Raw genomic sequence first — 24,556 nt, forward strand, 5'->3', positions numbered from 1 at the left:
CCACAACCTGACCTGGCCTGGTGGAGACCTGTGCCCCGATGGGCACTTTTTCTAGTGGGTCTACACATCATCATGATAAAGGCACCGCTCACTTCACATGGGTGTGATTTTTTTTGGGTCAATGGCACTTGTATTGGCTGCCCTTAGCTTACCCGGGCTACATACATACCACACTGAGCTGATCCGCATGCATCCACCCTTTCCTACAAGGTGTGGGTGGCTTACCCGCCGATATGACTCCATATCTGTGCAAGGTTTCAGCCCAATCCATGTGCGATTGGAATTAATCTGAGGTGATCCATTTTGGCAAATTTACCTCAAAATGGATAATTTAGCTGAAAAAGTGGGGAATTTGCATCTCTGCATACATCATAGATTACTGATGTCATAGACATGTGTTGGTAACACACTTAGACCACGGTGGGCCTAAAAATCAAGACGATCTTGATGACCATATACATCATCATCATGATAAAGGTGGCCCTGACTTGGTAAATGGTGCATTTATATAGCGCCTTTATCCAAGGCGCTTTACATAGATTGTGCATCAATTCACCCATTCACACACACATTCATACACCGATGGCGGAAGAAACCATGCAAGGCACTAGCCAGCACATCGGGAGCAATTTGGGGTTCAGTGTCTTGCTCAAGGACACTTCGACACTAACTCTGGGGGAGCCCGGGTTCGAACAGGCAACCTTGCGGTTACGATCCAGCCACTCCACCCCTGAGCCACCGCCGCCCCGACTTCACACAAGTGTTGTTTTTGTCAGGTGAAACCTGACATATGAATAAAGTCAAATTTAATGACTTTGGTTCCTAGTCACCTAGTCCTGATTGGCTGCCACACACGCTGCCTAGCCTATCAGTCTATGGAAGTGAGGAAGTGAGGGGCGCTCTTGTCATCGTACAAATTTGTCATATTTGGTGGACATTTGACCCAATTTCTCCTTTCATTGTCAATGGCAAATATTGAGACGTGTGGGGACAAGATTTATGTCATATTTGGTGGACATTTGACCCAATTTCTCCTTTCATTATCAATGGCAAATATGAGACGTGTGGGGACAAGATTTATGTCATATTTGGTGGACATTTGACCCAATTTCTCCTTTCATTATCAATGGCAAATATTGAGACGTGTGGGGACAAAAGCTGTATATAGGAAAAAATCACACCCGTGTGAACTGAGTGGTGCAAGGTCTTATATAGTCTGATCAGTTATGTCAGTGACGTCACACACACTAACCATAGCAACCATGCTCGTTCTTTTGGTACGAACAAACACGGGTACAAAGCCAGTTGTTGGAGTGGTTTACACCACTCAAAAACAGAACCCCACATGTCATGTGGCAGCCAAGTCTATGGACTTTTAATGCAGCCAGTGGGTGCCCCCCACTTTATAAGTGTGATATTTTTGAGGGGCGCTAGCCTCTCCTATATACACAGGTTTAATGTTTGTTTTTAGTTCAATGTTTGTTTTAAAAACACCATTGACAATGAAGGGAAATTTCAAATTTTACATCATATTGTCTCTTTATTGTTAATGGCATTTCATGTTTGTGTTCGCACCGTTTGTTTTACATCATCACCTAATCGACTTTAATATATTAGCGCCCCTCACTTCACACAGGTGTGATTGTTTTGTTAGATATACTACGTAGGCCCATTGCTCCCAGTGGCACATAGGCCATTTAGTACTTTTTCTCCAACAAACTTTGGGCTGTCAATTCAGCTGGTTCCCCGTCTATGCTGCAGGGCTTTTAGGGGGATAAACTGAGGGAATTAATAGTCAGTACGATGATTCTTAGACACAAGTTAGTTTTGTTTGCTGCATTCCAACTTGTAGCATTTCTTTTCAGGGACTTGTTTGTAACAGCTACATTAAAATATGATATACATCCATGTTACCGAGATACCACTAAGGTCAATACATAATGACATTTTTATTTATTAACAGTTCATACAAATATGACCACAAAAGCAAAGTGATATGAAACATAAGAAAAAGCGATTAGACAGGAGATCGGCACTGCTCGTTTAACTGGGCCAAAACAACCCATGCCACTAAGTTAGCCAAGTTCAACGATTGGTTGGTTCTGTTGAACTATGACAGAGGAAAACACACAGTATTGAGCACACTGTCCTGAACACACTGTAATTACTTACCGTTTGTTTTAACCCATTAACCCATTTTGACCTGAGATCAGATTCTAAAAATGTCTTCTAAATACTGACAGTTTTCTGAAAAAGCTGTTTCTATGTCAGTCGTTCTTTGATTTTTCAAAAATAGCAGACCTACATGCTCATGCTCATCTACAAGCTCATAGCGCGCCACCGAGTGGCGCGCTATGAGCTTGTACATCTGATATTTTTCAGTAGCTAAAGCATAACATAATGCTAACACCAAAAGGGGTTCCCGCCCAAAATGGGTTAACCCATTCAAACTGGGGAAGGATCGGTGTCATATTAGATTTTAGCATTGGCTATACAAAAAGGTTTATAATTATTTTGAAAAATCTTGATACATTTTTAATTACGAAAAAAGTTTGAGAATGACTGATTTGGCATTTTTAGAAGTCGACCTCCGTAACTTAATGGATTTGAAAGGCCAGAGCTAACGTCTAGGCCAGGGTTTAGATTTAATCTAGAATTTACATCCATTTCTGTACCCACAAATAGTATTCACTGCAATTTGTGCATTTAATCTCTCAGGGCAGACAGTCCTAGTTTGCCCTGTATGACAGCGCTGTTTGCTCTGAGGTGCCGTTTGTAGGACAAAGTGTTGTTTGTCTCGGTACGACAGACAGCTGGTGCAGTTTGTCTCTGTCATACAGTGTTGTTTGTCTCTGCGGCATATAGTGTTGTCTATAATAGGACAGACAGTGCCATTTGTCTCCAATAAAGTAAATAAAGCTGTCCATCTGTACTGTGGCTTAATGTACAGTCTGGTGTTTCAAACACCTGGAAGACACAGATATGGCTACATCTTCCAAACATACACTGGAGCCTCAACAACACATCATCCGGTCATTCTTGCTCAAGGACACTTGCGGCACAAGACCCGTTGATGAGATACGTTGGCAGCAGCTGGGATGAGAGCCGATGGTTTCTAAAATGTTCTCCTTTTAAGTTCAGCGTCCAGGAAGTACAGTAACAAACAGTCACTGCTGTCCCAGGTAAGTCTGCGGGTCAAACCCATTTGACCCTGGCCGGGTTTGCGAGGTCATCAGTAGTTGGTCCGGAGTTTTTTGTTCTCCTCTTTGAGTCTCTCGATCTCCTCCACCAGCGTGTCGTTGACGGAGTAACGCTCAATCAAACCATGGATCTCATTCTGAAACAAAATACTAGACTTTACTTAAGGAACAGTAACAGACCCAGTATAACCACTTCTACTAATACTGCTATTATTAGTAGAGATGTCCCGATACTGTATCGCTATCGGAAAAGTATCGGCAACCGGGTGCAGTAAGTTGTTCAGACTAGTCATTGGTCCGACAAACGACAACACGATCCGACACGGGGTAAGGGGTTGACACTATCTGACACGGGGTAAGGGGTTGACACTATCTGACACGGGGTAAGGGGTTGACACTACGGCAGGTAAATAAAATGTTGGGAAATGTGGAGTTTGCTTTCGAGTGCACATTTGAGTGAGGAGTCTGCTATAAACACAACACAAGATATATAGCTAGATAGCTATTAACACAACACGAGATCACAACACTGGTATTGGTATCGGCTAACACAGAAATTGTGGTATCGGGATCGAAAAAAAGTGTATTGGCGCATCCCTAATTATTAGTATTATAAGTACTAACACTATAGCTTTAAATTGGCTTATGGGTGGACGGTGTATGGGTGGGTTCTAGCGGCCTGAACATTGTATGACAAAATATTTCAACAAAAAAAAAAGTAGAAAAAGATTACAAAGGGAGTCTACCAACGCGCCTCAAGCCTGAAACGGCTGATCCGGTGCTTCACAGGTACAAGGACATGAGTATACAAATGTATTTATTTATTTATTTGTATACTCGGCACCTAATAAAAGGCTCTAAATGTCTATGCTGCTCCAGTCTCTTCTCCTTATGTAGAAAAAGATGAATCTGTCCTCTTTACTATGAATCACATAACGTTGTGTCTTACCAGTTGGATGTAAAACTGCTTAACCATCTCAACCTGCAGATTCACAACGTCTCTGTGACATGCATCCCTGGGGAGAGAGGCTTTTTATTACCGTAATCTTCAGATGAAATAAGTTGGGTTCACATCAAACACAGAATTTCTATTTCATTACAGTAGTACATAATGTGTCTTTTCACAGCTTGGGCCATATATGATACACAAATATACATCAAAGTATATGCTCAACAGTAATGTCAAGTCATATCAGTCAACAGTCATAGTCAATAGCCTAAATATGCCAGACCAAGTATGGTCCTTTAATAAAACTGACCACAAGTGAAGACTGCTCATTGATCCTCACTGGTGGGCAATATATGAAATTGTCCAATATGATAATATTTCCGTTTATAATAAACAAGTGACAGTTGGTCACAGGGGTCAGGATTACTAGAGGTCTAGGGGACAGCATTAGTCGAGGTCAGGGTTAGCGGTCAGCGGTACCTGAAGTCCTCCAGAGTGTCCTGTATCATGTTCTTTATGAAATGAATCTGCAGGGTGGAGAAAGGAGCTCCACCTCCTCCCTCTGCGCCTCCTCCTCCACCTCCTCCTCCGACCACCTCCGCAATTTTTTCAGACAGAGAGGAGGCGAATGCTGATGCTGATGCTAATGCCCACACATTAACAAAAAAAAACAACACAATAATACTGTGAAAAATACTTCTCACTTCTCGTATTGTTGGCACAGAAGTGGACAATGACATTTATGGTATAATGCCTATACCACTGAATACATAAATGTTCCGTGTGTGTATGTAGCATGCTGTAATGTATGTGTATAGTTGTTTATACTTACCAGCTGCTGCAGTGGGTGTGGGTGTGGTTCCATGGAAAGTCTGAATGCCATTGGTTCTTGAACTGAGGTCTGGGGTGAAGAAACTAGGGACTGACTTGAGGTGATTGGTCTGTGTAGGGGGCGTGGTCGGCTCCTCTTCCTCCAAGTTGGCCCCACCGATCTGTTAATTATGATATTATAATAGTTGATAATTTAGATACAATAGTAGACTAGTCTCGAGTTGGAATTGAACCGTGGCCATTGCAATGTGGTCGACGCACACAAATTACGTCAGTTAATCTATTAACCCATTTAGGCCTGACGTCGAAATAAGAAAAACATTTGCTCTGAAAGAATATATATTCAAAGATTTGTGCCGTATTTTTACGATTTTTCAAAAATAGCAGACCTACAAGCTCATAGCGCGCCACTCGGTGGCGCGCTATGAGCTTGTAGATCTGCTATTTTTTCAATAGCTAAAGTATAACATAATGCTTAGTTAAAACACCAAAAGGGGTTCCCGCCCAAAATGGGTTAATTAAAGAATAAGTGTAACTAGGGATGGTATAGAATTGCTAGGGAACGGACAGACGTCAAGGCAGAAGCGTTCGACACACGAGGCACTGAAGGCAAACTGGAAGATGATGCTTTTCCTGGTTTGTAATTCCGTGAAAACGGGACCTATTTTCTTTTAGAAATTGTTCTTGTAGTGAATTGTTATTAAGAACTGTTTTAGTCAGGGGATGCGTCTATGATTTTGATGGTGCCATATGTGTAATTTAAGCCACGTAAGGTCGCCGTTTGCCTTGATTTTACAAATGGCTAAGGGGGTCGGAGGCACTCCGATCCACATCATGCTTCACTACGCCTCTTAGCCATTGTAAAATCTACGGTAAACCACGACCTCTAGTGGCTTATTGCTTTAGTTTACACGACAGCCTCTTTTCTGTTCATTTCTAGACGGGAACCCCTTTTGGTGTTAGCATTATGTTGTGCTTTAGCTATTGAAAAATAGCAGATCTACAAGCTCATAGCGCGCCACTGAGTGGCGCGCTACGAGCTTGTAGGTCTGCTATTTTTGAAAAATCGAAGAACGACTGACATAGAAACATAGCTTTTTCAGAAAACTGTCAGGATGTAGAAGACATTTTTAGAATCTGATCTCAGGTCAAAATGGGTTAACATTCTCATTTACCCTCTCGGGCGGGCTGGTGGGAGACAAGAGCTCCTCCTCTCTGATTGGTGGCGTCTGGAAGATGGACAGTGGGCTGAAGGCGCGAGAGGGGTTGACCAGGGGAGTTCCCAGGGGTGTCCTGCGTTGGGTGGAGGAGTAGGAGGTATCTGGGGAAACGCAAAAAAATAATTACAATTCCCTCCTTTTGGCTTTCCTTACAAAAGATTCTGACTACAGAACAGACTAGAAGTGTAAGAAGTGAACAGAAGTTAACAGACAATAGGAGGAGAGAAATTGTCTATTTGTACTTAAACAGTAATAAACGCAATGCATAATCATTCCAATGCATTTGTTAAAGGAGACATTCAATAAGCTCCTTTGGGTTTATTTGGTCCTCGTGATTATTTTTATGCATATTTTGTAAATGTACTTGACATTTAAATAAAGAAGAAAACAAATACAGATAACTGACCATCTCTGAGAGGTGAAAACACATCCAGACTAGCCCGTCCTCTGATTGGTTGGCCTTCTGTGTCTCTTGGCAACCCCTCCATAGCCTCGGAAACCCAGACGTTTTTATTTCCTGCAGGGAGAAAAAGAAAGTCTGGGTCCGAGTCCACTTCAATTCGGCATAGAGTAGCACATCACTCACTCTCTGCTGATTTCTGATCGTCTGCACCTTTGTTAAATTGACACACACACGCACACATATACACACACACACACTCCTCTCTCTCTCTGTCGCTCTAATTAATTAGTCTCATGTCTAGCAGCTGCGCATAGTTTCTCCCGGTGGATCCTGCCGGGAGCTGCCTATGCCATAAAAAGCATAGGTGAGTTCCAGGCTAACCCCTCCATTACTATGGAAACAAGGCAGTACACAATGGATTGTTTCTTACATCCAACATTTCAAGATTCAATACTAAAAACAGAAACTGTAAAACCACTCACTCGTAAAACACATAATACATTAAACAAATGTTTATTTAGGTACATTTTGTAAATGTACTTTCTGATGTTTATCTTTTTTCCCCAAAGTCCTAGGTGGCGTCATATCCCAGGTCCGTATATATACGTACCCCAACGTATACTCCGTCTATATAGAGCGTTGCAGTCCCGCCCCCTACCAGGGCCCAGGAAATGATTCTCCGTTCATTTTCTTCATAGACATTTCAAAAAGTATTTATTTAATGACGCTTACGCCGCGAACAAAGCCAACTCGAGTCGTGACAACAAACACAATATTTTGGACCAAACAAATAATTACAAAGAAGAAGAAAACGGCAGGTTATAACACTTTTTTTGTTGTTTTTCTTCTTTGTAATTATTTGTTTGGTCCAAAATATTGTGTTTGTTGTCATGAGTTGTCACGACTCGAGTTGGCTTAGTCCGCGGCGTAACCGTCTTTAAATAAATACTTTTTGAAATGTCTATGAGAATAATGCATTGGGAATCATTTCCTGGGCCTGGCGTCGTCATGAAAGGGGGCGGGACTGCGACGCTCTATAATGGTTGATGCCATGGAAGCTTTTAACATTGGTCCGGTTCCTATAGCAACGCCCCACTCTAGAATCACTGTCCTTGGTGGATTTTCTGCCATCCACATTTTGGATTTAACACCGGGCAAACACCGTCTTTTAAAGTGAACGCGTATGCTGGCACTGGGAACTGGGGTTTATGCTAACAGCTAGTGGTAGAGATAAAGAAAGAAAGCTAAGAGGAGGAACTGTAGACAATAACTGAGAAGAGAACTGACCGTCTCCAACAGGTGAAAACACATCCAGACTAGCCCGTCCTCTGAGTGGTTGGCTTTTTGTGTCTCTTGGCAACACTTCAGGAATAGACGTTACTATGGAAGCAAGACATGGATAGTTTTTTCCATACATGAATATTTTCAAGATTCAATAATAAAAACAGAAAGAGACAAACAGTGAAACCAGTAACCCCTCACTCATAAAACACATACAGTACATTACATTATAAAACAGGAATAATCATACAATCCATACAATTATCCTAATAGCATAAAACAATAAAAAAGTGTATTTATATAGCACATTTTATACAGAGACAACTCAAAGTGCTTTACATAATAGAAAGAACTAGAAAAAGTGCCCTTCTGGGCACAGGTCTCCACCAGGAGGATAGGGCTGTGTGAGATGTTTGGCAAAATGTTTAGGATTAATGTAAACATGTTTTTGAGGCATTTTGTTCCAAAAATGTGTTTTGCAAAAATCAACCCGTTGGTGGCGCTATAACAGGCCAATGTGAAAAGGGTGGGATATATTCCTCAGCCTAGTAAGAAAATGTGTGAAAGATTTCACGTAAATTGCATGCTGCGTTCATGATTTGAGGCTTTTGTTCAAAACGGGGCAATCTTGCAAACTGTGAAAGCTAATTATAGCCAATTAGGATGGAATATGAAATATCGGACAGATCCGACTTGAGCACATGACCATAGAGATAGTGTGTAACGATTTGTGAGATTTTTGGACAGAATCTGAAGGAGTAATATCAAAAAATGTGTTTTCCAAAAGTCGGCCTCCTGGTGGCGCTATAAAAGGCAGATGCGGAAAATGCAGGTCAACGGTTTGTCCTTGGCCTCTAGGGAGTGTGCATGCAACGTTTCACGCAGATCGGTGCAGTTTTAGGTAAAAAATGTGAAAAGCTGGCTCATGGTGGCGCTATAACAGGCCGTTCTGGAAAATGTGGGGCAGAGGTTCATCGTTGGCATCCAGGGAGTGTGTGTGCAAAGTTTGGCATCGACCGGGTTAACGGTGCCGGAGATTAGCTGGTAACAGACGGACGGAAGGACACACACACGGACACACACACACACGGACGGAGTGCAAAACATACTCTCTCCCCTTCGGCCTGGGGGGACAAAAAGCACACAAAACTAGAAAAGTCTATCAGGCAGAGTTGCCCACCTACGGTTGTGTTGGGATTTGTTATAGCGCCACCATGAGGCTCATTAGAAAGGATTGTGATTTGTTATAGCGCCACCATGAGGCTCATTAGAAAGGATTGTGATTTGTTATAGCGCCACCATGAGGCTCATTAGAAAGGATTGTGATTTGTTATAGTGCCACCATGAGGCTCATTAAAAAGGATTGTGATTTGTTATAGCGCCACCATGAGGCTCATTAAAAAGGATTGTGATTTGTTATAGCGCCACCATGAGGCTCATTAAAAAGGATTGTGATTTGTTATAGCGCCACCATGAGGCTCATTAAAAAGGATTGTGATTTGTTATAGCGCCACCATGAGGCTCATTAAAAAGGATTGTGATTTGTTATAGCGCCACCATGAGGCTCATTAAAAAGGATTGTGATTTGTTATAGCGCCACCATGAGGCTCATTAAAAAGGATTGTGATTTGTTATAGCGCCACCATGAGGCTCATTAAAAAGGATTGTGATTTGTTATAGCGCCACCATGAGGCTCATTAAAAAGGATTGTGATTTGTTATAGCGCCACCATGAGGCTCATTAAAAAGGATTGTGATTTGTTATAGCGCCACCATGAGGCTCATTAAAAAGGATTGTGATTTGTTATAGCGCCACCATGAGGCTCATTAAAAAGGATTGTGATTTGTTATAGCGCCACCATGAGGCTCATTAAAAAGGATTGTGATTTGTTATAGCGCCACCATGAGGCTCATTAAAAAGGATTGTGTGACAGTTCTTCCTTGGCCTAGTTTCACGGCAATCTGACATAATTAGCCCATTTAGGCCTGACCTCGAAATTAAAAAAAAATCTTCTAAATCCTCAATTTTTCTGAAATAAATATTTTCACGATTTTTCAAAAATAGCAGACCTACAAGCTCGTAGCTCGCCACTCGGTGGCGCGCTATGAGCTTGTAGATCTGCTATTTTTCAATAGCTAAATTATAACAATGTTTAAAACACCAAAAGGGGTTCCCGCCCAAAATGGGTTAAGGACATTTCATGCAAAACGGGCCCCTCTTGCTAACTTTGAAAATCAATTGTAGTAAATCGGAATTGAAAAGGTCTGACATGTTACTAGGGATGGGTCGATTAATCGTTAAAAAGATCAAAATCGATAATTTAAAAAAACAATCTAATATTTTAATAAAATCTGTTTCAAAGGCTATTGTTTTTATCCAAACCCTGCCCATAGTAACTACATTTTAGAGGATACAATTAATTTTGTTAGCTTAGGCCTACTGCAGGTGACTTCAATGCCATATGGTGCAATGTTGAGTACTGAGCTACCAAAGTGAGCCTACATTATTGCCATTGCTAGTAATGGTATCTGTTATCATTAGCCTGATTGAGGCAACATTTATGTGGATGGATAACAGAATTCCTTTTTTCCTTCACAATTATTGATGCTTATTTATGGTTTATAAAAATAAATCAAAAAACCTGTGTCACACCAGCATGTATTAACATAGGAATGAGCCTAGATGCATATCAATGGTCCTTTGTAGGTGTTATTAGCACTGAGATGGAGTCACAAACCGTCTCTAGCAGGAGAGAACATGTCCAGACTGTTGCGTCCGACACTGCTGAACTTGCTGTCCAGAGAAGACAGGAGCTCTGCTGCTTCCAGCTGGCCCTCGGCCTCTCTGTTAAATACATCTATACCAGAGAACACACCTTTGTTTGTATATAAACAGTGTATGCATATATATAAATACATAGTGTATGCATGGATAGATAAACAGTAAACACCTCTATAGCTGATAATATACAGTCATATCTGATACTATTCAGCAACACACAAACCTTATTATGTATACGGTATATTTTTTGTATCGTCTATCATGCCTATGTGGAGTCTACTATGCAAGAATATCCATGTATTGTCTCTGTAAGCCAATACATACCCGTGTCTCTCAGGCTGGGGGTAGGGCTCAGGGGGGAAGCAGGTGTGGTCACAGCACTGACTGTGGGTCCTGACTTGATCGAAACCCTTTTAATGTTGGAAACCTTACTTGACATTCCTTTATTGGACTGAAAAGAGAGAGAGCGAGAGAGACATTGAGAGGTTATGTGCATTGCTGGTACCTTATTGCAGTGTTTTCCAAAACATAGGATCGGAGGGCCTTTCTGTGTGGAGTTTGCATGTCCTCCCCGTGTCCCCTAGGGTAGGTACCCTCACAAAAACATGCCGTAATCCTGGTCTCTAAACTACCTCCCCCTGGCCAGCCGGGGCGCCCGATGGAGGGGAAAGGAACTGGTCGGAATAACGTGTTCCTTCCACGTGATACGTCCGGCCGGGGAAACTCTCCCCTGTCGGGTGAAAAGAAGCAGCTTGGACTCCTCATGCATAGGAGGCATGAGGTCAGTCCGCTGCCCCCCCAGGTTGGCAGAGGAAGTGTAGCGCCCAGGATTACATTAGATAATTGACACTGGGTGAAAAAAATGGGTTAAAAAATTGTGGGATAAAACATTTAGAAAAAAGAAAAAGAAACATAGGATCGGAAACGCAATTCTGGTCGCGGACCACATTTTTGGGTGGCGAATAAATATCACATAATAAAAAGAAATGTGATTTATTGTACCCATCGTGTGTGTGTGTGTGTGTGTGTGTGTGTGTGGTTTTGCTACCTTGTTGGCTTTAGCGTTTGTGGTCTGGTAGCGAAGACTGGTGACGGAGGTTCTGTGTGCAGCGGTGGTCCTGGTGGGGGCGCTGGAGTTCCTGAGGTCGTAGTGGTAGATCTTCCCCTGGGTGGTGCCGACCACCACCCCTGTCCCATCTGGAGTGAAGTCTACCGCAGTTACTGGACAGTCCACACGGAGACTCCGCAGCACACTGGAAAACACGTGGGGATGCACACAATTAAGGCATTTAGCGGATGCCCTGCCTGGAGTGGTTACAGCCTGGGCACACTTGAAGCACTTGAAGCTCCACCCACGCGGCAGAACGACACTGGGGCAAGCTTGTCCGGGAATCTGACCGATGCAGCAATCTGCCGCGTGGGTGGAGCTTCATTTCCATCCACCAACTGTCTAAAAAAACGGAAAGGACGCAAAACACAGCTTCTTCTGTCCGCGCATGGAATCTAAAATGTGCTCAGACCCTTAAGAGTGTCCGCTGAGATTGGGAGGTCAGGGTTCAATCCCCTGACGGGTTATAGAGAGTATGCACAGGCATGATTTTCCCATCAGGACACGCCCCCCCTCATCTAGACTGAGTGGCAAAACATTGAGCAGCATGGAGTGTTGGAAGCGCTCGTTGGAAATCATTCAACCGTCCTGCGTACCACCTGTTTCTAAATGTCACATAATGCAGGAGGCAGCAAAATATTGAAAACAAGCACTTCCAAACTCTGACACTTAAAAAAATAATCAAATGCAGGGCGTTTCTTGACAGAAAGTAGCTCATAACGTTTCTATGGTGGATTTTTATGAAACAAAAACTTTGCAGATAGAAAGAGGATAATTCAAGCTTTTCGTACAGCTGCAATGTTGGTGAGTTTAACATTGTTTAATGCAATCAGACAGGACTTTTCTGTTTGGATGAATGGGCTGGCAAGGCCAGATAGTAGTTTGTTGCCACTCAGTGGGCGTTCCCGCATAACTTCCAGGTAAGATGATGTCACGCGCATACCCTCTATACCAAAGACTAAGGCCCAGGCCACACGTATATGGGTCTTTTGCAAAACGCACATTTCTCTGTGCGTTTGGGCCTTTCAGCCACACGCAAACGGCGTTTTCGGCCACTCAAACAGAGGTTTTTTGAAACGGATAAATAAGTGAAGATTTTCGAAAATATCCGGATCAGTGGAGCGGTGTAGTCATGCGAAACGGAGCTTTTGAGAAACGATGATGTCACCGCCGCCGCCCACATGCAGCTTGTCAAGCAGAGGTCCTCACAAGTATAGGTAAAACACTGCCAGCCCAGTCCTCAGCGCAATGGCCCGTTGCGCAAAGAGGTTGAGATTTGACTCGTGCTATATTCAGATAATCTTCAACCGATTGTTATAATTCTAAGTGGTATATATTCCGTGAAGTTTATATTTTCATTGGGTGTACAAGTCATGTTTTTAATATGCCTTCATCAAATGATATAGAGAGGTGGTAGGGTAGTGCCCAAGCCCTTATAGCCATGCAGCCTATATGATCTGTGGTGCACTTGCTAGGCCTACACTCTCAATTAGGGATTTTCCCAGAGGTTAATTTCACTGATGTGTACAACCTTTATTCAAATAGTTTAATTTGTATTGGTGCCGAGTGCGAAGCCAATAGGTTAATTGCGGACCGCTACAGATAAACTGTGGATATTAACCTACCAATAAGGACCCAGGCCAAATGCCATTGCGCAGTAGCCTACACCAACAAGTCTATGCGTGGTGTGTGCATAGCCGCATGTGAAACTATATCGTGCTGTATTTTGCATCATGGTCATGGTCATGCGAGGAGAGAGAGAGAGAGGGTGCAGAGAGAGAGAGAGAGAGGGGTGTGAATGGAATCGCATTGTGCGTGCGCATTATGGCACATCTCTCTCATGTTTAGGGCGCACCATTGACTGCATGTCACTGTGCCTACATGCTGACAATGTGCGCGTGAACTTGTATTAGCCTACATTATAACGTGACATTTATTATACAGCTCGAAAATATAGCCACTCTACAAGCTCACAACTGGTTGTGGACACTTCTATAGGTCTGACTCTGCTATTATTTTCTGTGCAGGACTTGCCAGGTCGCCAGAGCAATGGTAAAGTGTCTATCATTTTTAAATTATATGGAGAGTAAAGTCGAGAGTCGGGATCTGGAGATTTACGCACATAGTGTGACATGCTGACAGACAATGAAAGAAACATATACTTCCACTCACAATTTAGGTGGCTTTTAAAATGCGGTACTTATTCCTTCATTAAAAATATGATTGGCACCTCATAAGTGTAAATATAAAATCAAATATAATATAGCCTACAATTGAAACCTGCTACTGCAGTGATTTTATCCTGTGTTCAATGCGTTTCTGTGTTTGTGTGTGGACATAGATATCTCTGTCGTATGGCCAAGGATTTTTTCTAAAACGGAGGACGAAAATATCCGTTTTGCAAAAGATCCAGAGTAGTGTGGCCTGGGCCTAAAAGGGGACACAATGCCTCCCTACTTGCCACTTTGATTGATTGATTGCTTAATTGTCTCCACCAGGCCGAAGGCATGGTGAGAGAGTATGTTTTGCACTCCGTCCGTGTGTGTGTCCGTCCGTGTGTGTGTGTGTCCGTCCGTCCGTGTGTCCTTCCGTCCGTCCGTTACCAGCTAATCTCCGGCACCGTTAACCCGGTCGATGCCAAACTTTGCACACACACTCCCTAGATGCCAACGATGAACCTCTGCCCCGCATTTTCCAGAACGGCCTGTTATAGCGCCACCATGAGGCAGCTTTTCACATTTGTTACCTAAAACTGCACCGATCTGCGTGAAACGTTGCATGCACACTCCCTAGAGGCCAAGGACAAACCTTTGACCTGCATTTTCCGCATCTGCCTTTTATAGCGCCACCAGGAGGCCGACTTTTGTAAAACACATTTTTGGATATTACTCCTCCAGATTCTGTCCAAAAATCTCACAAATCGTTACACAGTATCTCTATGGTCATGTGCTCAAGTCGGATCTGTCCGATATTTCATATTCCACCCTAATTGGCTATAATTGCCTTTCACAGTTTGCAAGATTGCCCCGTTTTGAACAAAAGCCTCAAATCATGAACACAGCATGCAATTTACGTGAAATCTTTCACACATTTTCTTACTAGGCTGAGGAATATATCCCACCCTTTTCACATTGGCCTGTTATAGCGCCACCAACAGGTTGATTTTTGCAAAACAGGTTGATTGGAACAAAATGCCTCAAATCATCCAATTGCCATACAAGGCAAACATGTTTATATTACTACTAAACATTTTGCCAAACATCTCACACAGTCCTATCCTCCTGGTGGAGACCTGTGCCCAGAAGGGCACTTTTTCTAGTTGAAAATGAATTCAAAAGGATGAAAATACAAGAAAGCCAGAAGGCTTGTTTGTCTTTGTCCTTTCCCTCCCTCCCCCATGAACCTTAGTCAACCAGGGTACATGGTTGAGTGCAAGTATAACTAAATGGTAAAATGGTGCATTTATATAGCGCCTTTATCCAAGGTGCTTTACATAGATTGTGCATTACATGCATTACATTCACTCATTCACACACACATTCATACACCGATTGCGGCGGAAGCCATGCAAGGTACCAACCAGCACATCGGGAGCAATTTGGGGTTCAGTGTCTTGCCCAAGGACACTTCGGCTGCGTTCGAATTCATTCCCTATGCCCCATATAGTGCACTACTTTGGGGTTCCGCCATTTTGTTATAGTGTCCGAATATGTAGTGAGCATTTTTGCACCCTAATGTAGTGGACTGAAGTATCCCACACTGCACCGGGAATTGTAGGGACCATCCGATGGTCACTACAAAAACACAGCGAAGCAAATCTGCCCCATAATGCATTGCGCAAGCTCGCTCTTGAGCGCACATGCATGCGTTTGCGCGCACGTGCGCTGCTTCTGCATGCATGCGCTTATTGCGCTCCAACTCAGAAGAGGCAGACGTTGAACCATGGCGAAAGAAATCAACACAAATGTACTTTTTAAACTTTCGTTTCCCCTCTCTTTTCTTCCCTGGCGGATCTCAAAGCTACAGATCTCGAGACAAATGATCTGTGCATTTATTTGCAATTGATTTGTTTTATTTATTTATAATAAAACAGTTGCTTGCTGTAGAAGGCCTTATATTTTAATAGTTTTTGGATTAAGGTTGGTGAGGTTGTAAAGCTATGTGCTAAAGTCCAATATATATTTTGTACATGCATGTGAGACACATTAATTGTGTCTCCGAACATATGTTTTATTCATATTAATTAATTCCTGCCATTAAAAAAATATATGTTATCTAACATGATTTCATTTAATTGCGCTAAATACATTACAACTTCATTATGTAGGCAGTAATTTATTGGACTGCTGTTTCTGTTAACGTCCGTATTGTGAGCAGAGCTTGTAGATTGGCTACTTTTGGTAATTCTTTACCAAAAGTACCCGATCTACAAGCTCACAACACGGACGTCGCGTTGCTTATAGATCGGCTATTTTTACCGTATCCCCCCCCCCCCCCCCCCCCCCCCCAGGATTAGCGGGGGTTCATAATCATGCTGCTGATATTTTCATATTGTCAAGGTGGTGCACTGTTTTCATATTGCTGGATAATGGATATAATATTAATTTATTGATAATAATCATAGGCCTATGTTATTTTAAAATAATAACCTTTTTATCATCATTTCAGCAGCAGCGTTTTGACTGTTTTTTTGTAGTTGATTCTTCATATCCAATTGAGTGAAACGGCCGGGATGATTTGTTTATTTTTCATACAGTTCTTTATGAGGCGATCTGAAAAAACCCTATGGGGATTACAATGCAAATAAAAAGTACATGAACCCGCGGACCTATAGCGCCCTCTACCGATATTGACGTCAGAGTCGGTGCTCCCCATACAGGGAGTATTGTCCGAATTAATCACTATTTGAGTCCACTGAGTCTGGGTCCCCGTATGGGGAGTAGGGAGTAGGGAACAACCCTAGCAATTCGAACGCAGCCTTCAACATGTAGCCAGGAGGAGCTGGGATTCGAACCGCCGACACATGGATCATTGGACGACCTGCTCTACCTCTTGAGCCACAGTCGCCCCCTAACTAGGTCTAGGACAACCTAGCAATAGCATCTGTCTAAAACAATCTAGCATCTACAGTATCTTCAAGTAAACATCATAAATAACATCTGAATAACAATATATATATAGCATCTATACATAGTCAACAACCAGAAGTGAGTGTGTGTACACACACACACACACACACACACACACACACACACACACACACACACACACACACACACACACACACACACACACACACACACACACACACACACACACACACACACACACACACACACACACACACACACACACACACACACACACACACACACACACAATATAAACTGGTAAAGACGTCTAAATGGGTCTGAGCTGCATTCTAGCAGTAAGGTGCCAAAGTGCCTTTGCCGATAATAAAGTACATCAATGTGCTAGTGGGGACAGTCAGCGAGCTCTTACATCTTGCTGCCTGTGTCATAGCAGATGATCTTCTTGTCCAGTCCCACGGTGACAAACAGCAGGTCACTGACGGGGGAGAAAGCCAGGCCTGACGCCGGAGCTTTGTGGGCGCTGTGGAAGGAGTGGAGCTCCTTCTGCGTGTTGGAGTCCCAGAGCACCACTGTACCGCTGTCGGACACGCTGCCCAACAGAGAGCGCTTCAGCTGGGACAGACGGAGGTCACGGACAGGCTGCCAACCACAGGGGGAAGGGGTGTTAATTAATCCATTTAGGCCTGATGTCGAAAAGTCTTCTGAAAGAATATATATTCAAAGATTTGTGCCGCATTTTCACGATTTTTAAAAAATAGCAGACCTACAAGCTCGTAGCTCGTCACTCGGTGGCGCGCTATGAGCTTGTAGATCTGCTATTTTCCAATAGCTAAAGTATAACATAATGCTTAGTTAAAACACCAAAAGGGGTTCCCGCCCAGAATGGGTTAACCACTTAAAGCCCTCTATTCTTAGTACAACAGACCTTAGTTAGACAACTGCACTTGGGCTGCTGTTTTTTCCATCTACAGTAAATGGTGCATTTTATATATAGCGCCTTTATCCAAGGCGCTTTACATAGATTGTGCATTACATTCACCCATTCACACACACATTCATACACCAATTGCGGCGGAAGCCATGCAAGGTACCAACCAGCACATCGGGAGCAATTTGGGGTTCAGTGTCTTGCCACATGTCGAAGGACACTTCGACATGTAGACAGGAGTAGCCGGGATTCGAACCGCCGACCCATGGATCATTGGACGACCTGCTCTACCTCCTGAGCCACAGTACACCAAATCCCTTTGCCAATTAACAAGCTCAACATGTGAACTTGTAGATTGGCTATTTTTGGCGAATGGTCCCCCCAGAATAGGGATGTTGGGGTTCAAGCGGTCAATGTACTAATGATACTACTGCTGTTAATGATACATCTACTATATTACTACTGTTACTGCTGTTAATGATACATCTACTATATTACTGTTACTGCTGTTAATGATACATCTACTATATTACTGTTGTTAATGATACATCTACTATATTACTGTTACTCAGTGGTGGGAAGTACACACATTTATTATTTAAGTAAGTAAGTAAATCTACAAACTCACAAAGTGTTGCTTCAATATAAAAATATGGTATTGACATGAGTGAGTGGCAAAGTGAGTGGCAAATAGAGTTCCAACGTGAGTTTAATGTCGTTTAACATTGTTTAATGCAATCAGATAGAACTTTCCTGTTTGGATGTTGGATACCCTGAAGAAGGCAGTTGTACTGCCGAAACGTTGGTTTTTACTCTGTCTGCATCCTAATAAATAATCGGCTCTTTGGCTATCAGTGTGTGCAGCCACTCCTTTGTCTTTTTAAGACTTAACTCTTTGAATGTATGGGCTGTCATCAAGAATGATAGTCCCTTATTGGCCAAGGGTTCCCACCGACATTCCCAGATGATTTTCTCAGACACATATGATGTAAATTCTCCATTCATTGTCACAAACACAAAGATTAAACACTATAGCTGTTTAAAGGGGGGGCTGGCGCCCCTCAAAAATTGTTATTCAATGCCAGGATTTTCCGCCGTTCAACCCTTATTTTGAAGGGCCAAAACGCCACGACCGGATGTTATGTTGACATAATAGTCACCACGACCCATGTACTAAATGTACATTATATATTACTTTAAACCACTGGTTGGTGGTGCCTTGCATGGTTACCTCCGCCATCGGTGTGTGTGAATGGGTGAATGTGAAGTACATTGTAAAGCTAATTTGAGCAGTCAGATGACTAGAAAAATCAATGTAATTGCTACTACTGTTACTGTAATACCGATATAAAACTACTAGTGCTGCTACTGCCGATTCAACTAGTAGTGCTGCTGAACAGCTGTGCATGTTGTGTGCGGCGGTGGGGACTCTAACCTGCTGAACAGCTGTGCATGTTGTGTGCGGCGGTGGGGACTCTAACCTGCTGAACAGCTGTGCATGTTGTGTGCGGCGGTAGGGACTCTAACCTGCTGAACAGCTGTGCATGTTGTGTGCGGCGGTGGGGACTCTAACCTGCTGAACAGCTGTGCATGTTGTGTGCGGCGGTGGGGACTCTAACCTGCTGAACAGCTGTGCATGTTGTGTGCGGCGGTGGGGACTCTAACCTGCTGAACAGCTGTGCATGTTGTGTGTGGCGGTGGGGACTCTAACCTGCTGAACAGCTGTGCATGTTGTGTGTGGCGGTGGGGACTCTAACCTGCTGAACAGCTGTGCATGTTGTGTGCAGCGGTGGGGACTCTAACCTGCTGAACAGCTGTGCATGTTGTGTGCGGCGGTGGGGACTCTAACCTGCTGAACAGCTGTGCATGTTGTGTGCAGCGGTGGGGACTCTAACCTGTGTATTTCCGTGTCCGAAGGCCTTGCTGGTCATGTCGGTGGTCATACTGTGGAGAATGATGTCTCCACTGGTTGAGCCAGATGCAATATAGGTGTCATTGTTGTTGAAGCTGACAGACGTCACCTCTTCACTGTGCACCTACACACAGACACACACACACAATTTCAATTCAATGGGCTTTATTGGCATGAGAAAACATACGTTTACATTGCCAAAGCAGAGAGAACAATACAATCAAAACAAAAATGATGTACATTTGAAAGTCAGAATCTTCAATAGATCAATTTCTATGTACCAAGATCACTCGATGCAGGTATAGTGCAGGAATATACACAATGATTAGACACACACACACACACACACACACACACACACACACACACACACACACACACACACACACACACACACACACACACACACACACACACACACACACACACACACACACACACACACACACACACACACACACACACACACACACACACACACACACACACACACACACACACGGTTTTTCAGAAAAAGCTTTTATTTTAATCGGCCTCAGATCTAAATTAATTAGATTACCTTAAAGTTAAATTTAAAAAGCAAAGGGAGAAGTGATCAGAAGGAAGAAAAGTTTGCATCATCATCATCATGTGTTGGTGACATAGACCAACCTTCAGACATCATCATGTGTTGGTGACATAGACCAACCTTCAGACATCATCATGTGTTGGTGACATAGACCAACCTTCAGACATCATCATGTGTTGGTGACATAGACCAACCTTCAGACATCGGTGCAGTCTCCTGTTCTTCAGGTCCCAGATGTTAACAGTGTGGTCCAGGCCTCCACTGAGCAGATACTGAGATGAACTGCTCAGACACACACGAGTCTGCTTTTTCTAAACAAACACACACACATAACCAGCGATTTACACAGACCACAGATAACAGTAATACTTGTGTGGTATACCTAAACATCGGGTAATCGGGTCGTCCACTCACAGTTAACAGTTTTTGTATTGAGTTGTGCTTGAAATGTACTGTAATTCTGCAAACTGTTAAATACTTCAATCAATCCTCAGTAAAAGTATGCCTAAACCGAACCTTATACCTAAACGCAAACTCAGTAAAACTATGCCTAAACCTAACCTTATTGTAAAACTAGGAGGCGCTCACTTCACACTTGTGTGAAGTGAGCGCTCTTATCATCATACATCATATTCCAGCCAATCATTTTGAGTCCTCACTTTTTATTTTCACTTTTTAAGCTCTCAGCCAATAAAATCACCACTACAGGGTACACACACGCACACACAAAGCTGGGCATAGGAGGGGCTAGCACCCCTCAAAAAGAATGGAGGCATGCGTGTTTGGGGGCGAGCGTTCCAGTGCCCGTTTTGACTTACCCCCTCAGCCAGTACTACCACAGGGACAGCAGAGGACTTGATGCTGGACAGGACCAGTTTGTCTCCAGAACTGCTGGCACTCGCCACATACTGGTCTGAGATCAGAGGTCAGGGATAAACTCTACTGGCTACATATGACAGTCAAGCTCGATTTATACTTTTATTTGCACACCGATATAACCGAGGCTTCACCCCACACAGTTCCATTCGTAACAAAACGTACATTTACAAAGCAATTCAATAATGTATATATAACCCATTTTGGGCGGGAACCCCTTTTGGTGTTAGCATTATGTTATGCTTTAGCTATTGAAAAATAGCAGATCTACAAGCTCATAGCTCATAGCGCGCCACCGAGCTTGTAGGTCTGCTATTTTTGAAAGATCGAAGAACGACTGACATGGAAACATAGCTTTTTCAGAAAACCGTCAGGATGCAGAAGTCATTTTTAGAATCTGATCTCAGGTCAAAATGGGATAATATATATATATATATATATATATATAGTCATCTGTAGGATACTGTTGCTGCTCCAGCAGACCTGGGTCACAGGGTGGGAGGGGCTGTGAGGGTTAAACTGGTCCACCACCATCATAGAAACAGAGTCCCACAACTTAACACAGTCTCCTGAAGACAACAGCCTGGTCACCTCCTCCATGTTCTAAGCGTTCATTGATAAGATAGATAGATAGATAGATAGATAGATAGATAGATAGATAGATAGATAGATATGAAGCATACCAAATTTGCATGAATCGTACTGAATTCTCACAATGCAGCGATTTATATATACTGTTACTTTCAGAATATACTCATATGGTGTTGGGATTCTTATTTTTAACACTAATTTTGTTCTCTCCTTTTCAAAACAAAAGTTACTGGTATCTCTATTTAAAACTGCCTTATTTATTTAACTAATGTCTTTCAACAGTGTATACATTCAGTAATCTTTATTTCTCTTTTTACTACTACACAGGTCTGTGTTGAACAAGGTGGACCCTCTTGTAAACAAGTGTAATGCTTAATTGGGTCGTCCACTCACAGTTAACAGTCTTTGTATTGAGTTTGTGCTTGAAATGTACTGTAATTCTGCAAACTGTTAATAAATATTTCAATCAATCAATCTTCTTTGAGAATATAAAAATGTCGCAGTTCAAAACTTCAAGTGCAGATGTACAGTACAAAGTTAATGAGGGCTGTGCTGTGTATATGACTTATACCTGTGCCTCCTGTCCTGTAACGTTGCATTTGAGTTATGACTATTTTTTTGATTATTTGACTTATTGTGTTACGATTTGTATGTCCGAATGAATTTAATCAAGTTCAACCTTTATCTTTCTCGATCCACACTTTGCGACAAAACATCGATATTAAGTTGTTAGAAAAGAACTACAGTAAAATTCTGAAGGTTGTTTAATGGAAGCATGTTCAATCTAAGCAAATAGGTTGAATATGGAAGTAATCCGACAAATATGTCATAGTTTTATTGATGTCATCATGGTTTGTTTTGATTGTCAGATGCTCAACTTAGCCAAAGTTAGCAAGCTAATGTGCCCTAGTATCAGTTAGCCGAGGTGACTAACGAGGCTTTTTAAAAAGTTATCTAACTGGTACAGATGAAGGCTAAACAACGTCTAAAATAAAAAAGGTAACTTCACTTAAACAAAATGAGCTGTCCGTTGTATTTAATTGTTTATAATACATACCAAAACGATTGTTTAAACTTGTCTTCCTTGACACTGCTGAACCGAATTCGTCCACAACAACCGCCACTACGGCAACAGCAGAGGGACAGAAATATCGAGGAAGACACAACACACAAAACTCTGCGCGGCGCGCGCGCGCACGCACACACACACACACACACACACACACACACACACACACACACACACACACACACACACACACACACACACACACACACACACACACACACACACACACGCACGTTTCCTGTGAAGTCTGTGAGGGCTAAGGGATTTATTTTAATTTTTAATTTAATTTAATTTTTTTGTAATTATGTATGCATGTATTTTTGTGTATATGTGTATATAGATATATTTATTTATTTTATTTCCTCCAGACTGTTTTTCCGACTATCCTTGGGATTGTGGGTGGGGGGAGGGTGGGATAGGGGATTGAGTTTTATTTTTATATTTTATATGTCTGTTTAATACTTGCCCCTGCGCTACTGTTACAAAAACCTGAATAAAAATATTTTGAAAAGAAAGATATACTTAGAGTTTAGACAAAACAAGTCACAATTTATCATGTTATTTTGGCTTAGAAGTTTAAATTGAATACAAAACTGCACTATGGATTACATGGAAGAGTATTCCCTACTAAATGTGTCATATTCAGTGGAACTTGTCACCAAGCCAATAAAATGAGCAACTTCATTGTTAGACATTGTTCTTTTTTCATCACATTTTGATTGATTAAATACTATATTAACAGCATGGACAAGGAAGTACAGTACAAAGTCTGCTAAAAGGAAGCAATCCAATCCCAGCAAGCATATTGGCTTGTTTCCACACTGGCGTCCTTTGGACACTGTAGCTGCTGCTGCTGTCATTTTGTTTGAATGTTACTGTTGTATTGTGGTTTGTTTGTATACAGAATAGGGTTGGTTTCATTATAGGGTGGCGTATTACTAGTGGCGCTAGGGTAGACTGGGGAGCTCACCCACTACATCAACCTTATGATAATCTACTGAACTGAAATGAGCATTTCAAAAGTTAAATCCACAATAAAGGTTATTTTTTAAACCATTTAGCATCATAATGATGAAGTGCATTGTGGCATTTCCTAATGGTTTGTAACGTGCATTTATACAGCGCCTGGGCTTTGTTTACTTTGATGTTCTGATCACCTGCACCATGACAAAACAAAAACAATATTCTATCATATTTGTTTTGGCTAGGAAAATGTTATGGAATACAAAAAAGAAACTGCAGTGTCCATGCATGGAATACTTTGAAGACACTAGAACAAATTGATCAACATCATTATGTGATGCAATGTTCTTAATTATCACTGTAGCCGATGCTTCTGTAATTATTTGTTAATACCTATTTCTTGTTTTAGTGAATTGTGTTGTGTTTGGTTATCATGTCATAATTGTTGTTTCATTGTATGAAAAATCAATAAAGACATTTGTACAAAAAAAATGTTTGAGATGAGTTTGGTATTGAGTTTTGGTGTTGTTTCCATTCCATCAATCTGGAACATTGGGCTTAAAATCGGCTTAAGAAAGTTATAATAATGTAAGAAAGCACAGTGATAAACTTGACAGAGAAATGAGGAAGATACAGTTTTTATTTAGAATTTAAAAAATGCACTTATAGGTTAAAAAAACTTGTCCTCATTATGTATGGACGTGTTTCGAGAGAGCGGATGAATTGTCCAAATTAACATCTATCTTGTCTTTCAGTGAATGGTTATCTGGAATGGGGGGGTTG

General features: G+C 42.1%; 1 protein-coding gene across 2 annotated transcripts; it reads right to left on the reverse strand.

Moving 5' to 3' along the window:
- Nucleotides 1–1,929: 1,929 nt before the first annotated feature.
- On the reverse strand, nt 1,930–22,906 carry nedd1 (NEDD1 gamma-tubulin ring complex targeting factor). Of its 2 annotated transcripts, XR_013790094.1 has the most exons (17): nt 22,799–22,906; nt 21,615–21,753; nt 21,093–21,187; nt 20,469–20,585; nt 19,690–19,830; nt 17,276–17,505; nt 11,714–11,918; nt 10,990–11,116; nt 10,622–10,741; nt 7,891–7,983; nt 6,607–6,717; nt 6,156–6,301; nt 4,982–5,141; nt 4,630–4,792; nt 4,150–4,216; nt 2,452–3,337; nt 1,930–2,203 (listed from the first exon to the last, which is right to left on the reverse strand). XR_013790094.1 is itself a non-coding variant. In XM_079501851.1 (16 exons), exons 2-16 carry the CDS (start codon nt 21,748–21,750, stop codon nt 3,233–3,235), a joined length of 2,016 nt encoding a protein of 671 aa, XP_079357977.1. In that variant the 5' UTR covers nt 21,751–21,753; nt 22,799–22,906; the 3' UTR covers nt 2,437–3,232. The 2 variants fall into 2 exon arrangements, 1 of the variants encoding a protein (XP_079357977.1); XM_079501851.1 differs by lacking the exon at nt 1,930–2,203 and having other exon boundaries at nt 2,437–3,337.
- Nucleotides 22,907–24,556: the final 1,650 nt, after the last annotated feature.

Source organism: Electrona antarctica, assembly GCF_951216825.1.
Source record: "Electrona antarctica genome assembly, chromosome: 5".
Classification (NCBI taxonomy): domain Eukaryota; kingdom Metazoa; phylum Chordata; class Actinopteri; order Myctophiformes; family Myctophidae; genus Electrona; species Electrona antarctica.